We start from the raw sequence: 7,729 nt of genomic DNA, 5'->3' as shown, positions 1-7,729 counted from the left end.
CATGTTGATATCCAGTTTTGCCAGCACCATTTGTTGAAGATGCTTTCTTTTTTCCATTGTGCACTTTTGGCTTCTTTGTCAAAAATTATTTGTTCATAGGTGTGCAGATTAATGTCAGGGTCTTCAATTCGATTCCATTGGTCCACATGTCGGTTTTTATGCCAGTACCAAGCTGTTTTTATTACTGTAGCTCTATAGTAGAGCTTGAAGTCAGGGATCGTGATGCCTCCAGAGGTTGTTTTATTGTACAGGATTCTTTTGGCTATCCTGGGTTTTTTGTTTTTCCATATGAAGTTGAGTATTATTCTTTCCAGGTCTGTGAAGAATTGTGTTGGTATTTTGATGGGGATTGCATTGAATCTGTAGATTGCTTTTGGTAAGATTGCCATTTTTACTATGTTAGTTCTGCCTATCCATGAGCATGGGAGATCTTTCCATTTTCTGACATCTTCTTCAATTTCTTTTTTCAGGGACTTAAAGTTCTTGTCATATAGGTCCTTCACTTGCTTGGTTAGTATTACCCCAAGGTATTTTATGTCATTTGTGGCTATAGTAAAGGGTGATGTATCTCTGATTTCCTTCTCCGCTTTTTTGTCCATTGTATATAGGAGGGCTACTGATTTTTTGGAGTTGATCTTGTATCCTGCTATGTTGCTGAAGGTGTTTATAAGTTGTATCAGTTCCTTGGTGGAATCTTTGGGGTCACTCAAGTATACTATCATGTCATCTGCAAATAGGGAAAGCTTGACTTCTTCCTTTCCAATTTGTATCCCCTTAATCTCCTTATGTTGTCTTATTGCTCTGGCTAGAACTTCAAGTACTATATTGAATAAGTATGGGGAGAGCGGACAGCCTTGCCTCGTTCCTGATTTTAGTGGAATTGCTTTGAGTTTCTCTTCATTTAATTTGATGTTGGCTGTTGGCTTGCTGTAAATTGCCTTTATTATGTTTAGGTATGTTCCCTGTATTCCTGATCGCTCCAAGACCTTTATCATGAAGGGGTGTTGGATTTTGTCAAATGCCTTTTCAGCATCTAGTGAGATGATCATGTGGTTTTTTTCTTTGAGTTTGTTTATATGGTGTATCACATTGACCGACTTTCGTACGTTGAACCATCCTTGCATCCCTGGAATGAATCCTACTTGATCATGGTGGATAATTGTTTTGATGTGGTCTTGGAGTCTGTTTACGTGGCTTATTTTTTTATATTAGCTTGAGCCTATTGCTTTAAACTGCACCCTTCTAAGCCTGAAACGGCGCTGGTGCTATGGCTGCTGGCTCCGCCCACTTCAGCTTCCCAACATGGCGGCGGCACTCTACCACCAGCTCTGGGAGCTATTGTGGGTCTATGCTTCCATCCAAGCAGCGCGTAACCCAGAAACCTCTTTTTGTTTTGTTTTGTACTAGCAAAGGCTAAATCCACCATGCAGCTTAATGTGCCACTTGCAGAGGCCTTATTCCTGCCATACTGCAGGTCGAGTGCACACACTAGGAACCCGCCAGTAGCTCAAACCCGCAGCTGCTGCTCATTTGAGAGAGACAATTAGGAAGCTGTTTTTAGCTGCATTTTAGAATCTTTTTTTTTTTCAGTTTTTAGGTGGAAACTCTTGCCCCACGTTGGGCGCCATTTGTAGCTAGAGTTTTCCTGCCTGGCCCACGGTCAGGGCAAATCTCTCTCACCCGCCAGTCCCACAGCCACTCAGACCCGACCAAGTAAACACAGAGACTTATATTGCTTACAAACTGTATGGCCGTGGCAGGCTTCTTGCTAACTGTTCTTACAGCTTAAATTAATCCATTTCTATTCATCTATACCTTGCCACGTGGCTTGTGGCTTACCGGTACTTTACATCTTCCTTGTCCTGATGGCGGCTGGCAGTGTCTCTTTCTCAGCCTTCCACTTCCCAGAATTCTTCTCCTTGTCCCGCCTATACTTCCTGCCTAGCCAATGGCCAATCAGTGATTTATTTACTGACCAATCAGCAACACACTTGACATACAGACCATCCCACAGCATCAGCTATCTCAGTTTTTCATTGATTCAGAAACATTCAGACATTGCTTCCGACATAAGACACCATTCTTTCTGAGACTCTTCAAAATAACCAGGGTTCTGCAATTCTATATCCTCTCCTTTTCTCCAGATATATAAAACTCAAGCTGTATGCTTTTCCCCAACCGTGACTAGCTATGTGGATGCAGAAAGCCACCCCTACTGTTGTTACTCTGTTTTCTCAACAGTTCCTTAACATCCAAACTATCTTGATTTCATTTGAGCTTCAAATGACTCAAGGAAAAAAAACAATTATTTACTTAATCTTCTGAGAAGTCAGTGTGTTGGTTCTGGTATCCAGTCTAATATTTTCCTGCAAAGTAGAAAGCATGAATAAAGGTATTTTCTAGATACTTAACTAAGCCATCTGAGTCTGAATATATATTCCACATAGATAAAATTACTCATTTTGATGAAGTTACTTTTGACTTCATGGTTTCCTAGGGCTTCTACAACATTTTAACTGTATTCTAGAATTCTCACAAATGTATTTTGTTCTGCATTGTTGTTAAATTTGTGTTTACATAAAGGAACTAGAAATGGAAATTTTTATTCTATTGTCTTGGTGTTTTCAATTCCACAGCATGTTTTACATTGCAAATTGTTCTTTTTGATAGCATATAGAAAATAAATTGACTTTTGAATATTAACCATATTCTAGGAAACTTACTATAACTAATTATTAGTTGCAGGAAGTTTTGTTGTTGCTACTGCTGAGACACTTGAATTTTCTCCATATTTTGTATGCAAGCAAGTGTATTTGTTTGTCTATCATCAATCATCTAATCACATGAGTTTTCTCAGGCTGTCATAACAAAATGCAGCTATATAGGAATAGTTATCACAAAAATATTTTCTTACAGCCATGAAGGCTGATGCCCAAGATGAAGCTACTATTAGAGTGATCTCATCTTAGATCTTTTTCTTGGTTTAAAAGTGGCAATTTTCTTGGTGTCTCTGCCTATGTTCAACTCTATGCACCTATAACTCTGGAGATTCTCTATGTTCTTGTAATTTCTTCCCACAAACATCCTGATATACTATAAATTGTGGCCCACTTGTTGTCCAGCTATAACTTTATTTCACCTTTGAGGACACTATACAAGTTATAGTCTCATTACAAGACATTAGAGATTTGAGAGTTGTCTTAGTCACTGTTCTATTGCTGTGAAAAGACACCATGACTAAGGCTACTCTTATAAAAGGAACATTTAGTTGGGGGCTTTCTTACAGTTTTGGAAAGTAAGTCCATGCTCATCATGGTGGAAAACAGACAAGCATGACAATGGATCAGTAGCTAAGAGCTACATCCTGATCCACAAGAAGCCGGCAGAGAGAAACTGAGACTGCTGTAGCATTTTGAAACCTCAAAGCCCACTCCCAGTGACACAATTCCTGAAACAGGGCCACATCTACTCCCTCATGGCTGCACCTCCTAAACAATTCTACTCCCTGGTGACAACATAAAAATTTTAAGTTATACGCTGCAAAACATTTGTTTCCAGTTCTTATCTTATTGTATCATGTAGAACTTTTAGTACAAGCTTAAAGAGATGTGTTAAAATTTGACATTGTAGCATTGTTACTAATAACATCAGGAGAGCTTCAAGTTTCTTTTAGAGAGGTCCCCAGAAATCCACATAGATACCTCCACTGTAGACTACTGGCAATGGTTGACAGAGTGCCTGAGCTGACATGCTCTGGTGATTAGATGGCTGAACACCTTGGCTGTCGTGATAGAACTCTCATCCAGTGTCTGATGGAAGCAGATGCAGAGATCCACGGCCAAGCCTCAGGTGGAGCTCCAGGAGCCCAATCGGCACAAGAGAGGAGGGATTGTATGAGCGAGAGATATTGAGACCATGATTGTAAAAAGCACAGGGACAAATAGCCAAACTAGTGGAAGCGCATGAACTGTGAACCAATGGCGGAGGAACCCCCATGGAATTGGACCGGGCCTTCTGGATAAATGGGACAGTTGATTAGCTTGAACTGTTTGGGAGGCCCCCAGGCAGTGGAGCCAGGACCTGTCCTTGGTTCATGGGCTGGCTTTTTGGAGCCTGGGGCCTATACTGGGACACTTTGTTCAGCCTTGGTGTAGGGAGGAGGGGACTGGACCTGCCTTGGCTCAGTCTACCAGGCTGGGCTGACTCCCCAGGGGAGACCTTGCCTGGGAGGAGGTGGGAATGGGGGGTGGGTTGAGGGGAAGGCTGGGGGTTGGGAGGAGATAGGATGGGGGAATCCGTGGCTGATATGTGAAATTAAGTTAAGTATAAAATAATATATATATATATATGAATAATACTAGTTATCTTATTTAAAAATGCTAATTGTAAAATTGAGGCATTCTCTTATGTTAGTATACTGAAGGCTTTTTAATTTATTTTTATTACTGATGCTGAAGACCAGAGGGTCTGATGGATTGGGCAGGTACATCTTTAACTTAGTTCTTCTCACTGGCTTTTCTGCTTAGACAATCTCTACAAACATCGATGCTGGTTTTAAAAATGGAGAGCATCTTTTTTCACATAGTTTTGGCTGACTTGTCCTTTTAACTTTTGTTTTTATCTGCTAATTGTGATTTTTTTTTAAATGTTCCTTTTCCTTGGGAAAATGAGTAAACTTTAAGCCCACAGCACCAACATTAGCCCAATCAATCTCCTTACTTTCAATCTTATTCTTTTTAAATACATTTTCCTCACAGACCAAAAAAAGTATCCATGCTTACCAACCATAAGCTCCCAGTTAACTTACAATATGATCTCAAAGAGTACTTTGGCACACCGCCTTTGATATGAAATTGATTGCACAAAGATTTGACTCATATACTACATTGTGAATTTTTTAAAGAGTGAAGTGATCTATTCCTATGCCTATCATGATACCAAGACATGTTGAAATCTATTGAATAAAAATTAATCAAATAAATAAATATACACAGAGAGCTAGAGGAGTACATTTTAGAAAACATTCTATTTGGTGGTTCATCTACTTTACATATTTAAAAATACCCCCATTAATAATTAACACAAGGCATTATTATGAAGGATCAGAGGTAATGAGTACTCAAAACTTGCCTATGCTTCATCTTCCAAGTTAGTTCTTCGTATTCAGATTTGTATTTTGTGTGGCCCAAAGAACTCCACAATGCATCCTGGCATTCTCAAGAAAATTTCAAGTTGGTGTATGTAGTGAGGTTACTTACAGCTTCTTCATTATTATTATTATTATTATTACTTCCTTGTAGAATACATGTAAAATACTTATCAAGCTGAAGTTTGATGAGCACTTAATATGTTAATAAAGTGAAAAACAGAAAGCCAATATATTTTAAACAGTAAAATTTGTCACCTTGTGGATTATCCAGATTCTATGTAGGGGGGACAGAAGAATATTTGATAAGGTCAACATTAGATTAAAAGTTATTTAATAAATACAGTAAAGATTAAAACATTTTAAACACCATGAAACACACAATGATTATGTGAAATAAAATGTTATTAGAGATGAGAAGAAGGGATGATGTATAAAAAGCTTCTGCTATTTCCAGAACATCCACATGTCCAAGAATTTAAGAATTACTGGAGGGGCAAATGTGTCGTAATTCAGGAAGATGCACCATATATGGCAGACTACTAATAGCATTGTTATAATAGTTAGAAGAAAGACTCGTGTTGGCCACAAAAAGTATGAAATCAGTATTCAAAATACTACAGGTGAAGGAGAAGAAAAATCAAAAAATGAATTTTTTCTTGTCAAGAAGTTTGCTTAGAGCATCTTTAACATCTTTGTTTCTCAGAGAGTAAATCAGAGGGTTCAGCATAGGTGTGACTAGGGAGTAGCACAAGGAAGCCAGTTTACTCAGTTCAGGAAATCTGTCAGGGGTGAGATACATGAAGAAGACAGCACCATACAGCACACTCACAACACCCAAGTGGGAGCTACAAGTGGAGAAGGCTTTCTTCCTTCCCTCTGTGGAGTGTATCTTTAGAACAGTGGACACAATATACATGTAAGAAACGACAATGACTAGGGCAGTTGGTAAGATAATGATGCCAGCTAGAGTAAAAGACACTATTTTGTGTATGGAAAGGTCAGAACAGGAGAGTCTCTGAAGGGGACGACTATCGCAGTAAAAGTGGTCAACAGCCCGAGAAGCACAAAAGGACAAAGTAAATGTCATGCTGGTCTGGAGAACAGAGCTGATGCAACCACAGAAATAACAGCCTGCCACCAGCTGAGCACAGAGACGCGTGGACATGTGAACAGAGTACAGGAGCGGGTTGCAGATGGCAATGAAACGGTCATAAGCCATGGCTGCCAGGAGAAATCCTTCAGCCACAATGAAGAGTGCAAAGAGAAAGATCTGGGCCACACAACCTGCAAATGAGATGGACTTGCTCTCAGTCCAAAAGTTGCTCATAGCCTTCGGTGCAATAACAGATGAATAGAAGAGGTCGATGAAGGAGAGGTTGCCTAGGAAGAAATACATTGGTGTGTTGAGCTGGGGATCAGTCATAATAATGGTCATCATCCCAATGTTTCCTAGAAGGATCATGGCATACACAAGCAGAAACAGCAGGAAGAGGAGGATATGGAGCTCAGGGCCAACCCTGAAGCCTACAAGGATGAAGTCAGTCACTCCTGAGTGATTGCTTGTTCCCCTGTCACCCATGGAGGAGACCTGATGAGAGGCACAAGGCAAAATGAACACTTTCAGCTTGACCTTCAGTGTTACAAATAGCTGCTACAGTACTGTTCTATCATCATTTTTAATGTTAGCCTCATAGAAATACTGTGACAAGTTGAATTCAAACAAGTGATACAGAATTCCAAGTACTACATTTATTTCCAGTTCCCAAAGTGGCAGAATTAGGCCTTTACCCTGTCCATTTGGTGACTTTTGTGTTTTCATTATCACCGTATGTTTTTCTTCCTATTTACATACTGACTTCAATATTATGAAGTGATATTGAGATGAAAGTATCCATATTTTAAGAAGTGGCATTCAGGAAGAAGTTTAAGTGTTGTTTTAGAGATATTGTAGGCTTTAGTATTTAAATTTGGGAAAGCTTGGAGTTTTAACTTAAGAGTTTCAGTAGATATCAAAAATGTGATTTATTTTTTTAATAGCTTGCACTATCCATTGTCCATTTGGGGTCCTAAAAATAAATAGTAGTTACGAATATATAACTAACTGTAGAAATGTTTAACACATATCCTAGGATTTGTCTACCAGAAAAAAGACTAGTACATTTTTTGATGATATTGGAAATTGAACTTAGCATCTCATGGGTCATCCATATGCACTCTACCAGGAAGGCCAATGCCTTCCCATTTTGCTTGCATTTTGTATTGAGATCTTGCTAACTTCCTACTCTTCTCTTGAACCTGCTGTAGAGTCTAGAAAACCTTGTACTTACCTTACCTCTGCCTCTTGATTTGTGTCTCCAGGCTCAACAAATATTTTAATTAATATTTTTTCCTGTATTTTGTGATTCCAAGATAAAAAGGGACCTATAGCATATATACATGGTACTTTAGGATTAAAAATAGAAAAAAATGATGCATAAGTGTGAGTGATTATTTGCCTTTTTTATTTCCCTGTATATGAATAATGCTAGTTCATTTCTTAGAGACCTCAAGTAGATTTTTTATATTCTTCTATTAATAAAG

At 38.8% G+C, this 7,729-nt stretch overlaps 1 protein-coding gene across 1 annotated transcript; it reads right to left on the bottom strand.

Moving 5' to 3' along the window:
* Positions 1 to 5,786: 5,786 nt before the first annotated feature.
* LOC131895322 (olfactory receptor 9K2) lies at positions 5,787 to 6,770 on the bottom strand. The gene has a single exon (XM_059245766.1). It carries the CDS (start codon positions 6,726 to 6,728, stop codon positions 5,787 to 5,789), a length of 942 nt encoding a protein of 313 aa, XP_059101749.1. The 5' UTR covers positions 6,729 to 6,770.
* Positions 6,771 to 7,729: the final 959 nt, after the last annotated feature.

The sequence above is a fragment of the Peromyscus eremicus genome, chromosome 18 (genome assembly GCF_949786415.1).
Source record: "Peromyscus eremicus chromosome 18, PerEre_H2_v1, whole genome shotgun sequence".
Taxonomy (NCBI): Eukaryota; Metazoa; Chordata; class Mammalia; order Rodentia; family Cricetidae; genus Peromyscus; species Peromyscus eremicus.
Note: the sequence above shows the minus strand (reverse complement) of the source record. Positions and strands in the feature narration are given on the sequence as shown.

Excerpts from the sequence above, each read along its gene's own strand:
- LOC131895322 (XM_059245766.1), bottom strand. The coding sequence starts at position 6,728 with ATGGGTGACAGGGGAACAAGCAATCACTCAGGAGTGACTGACTTCATC.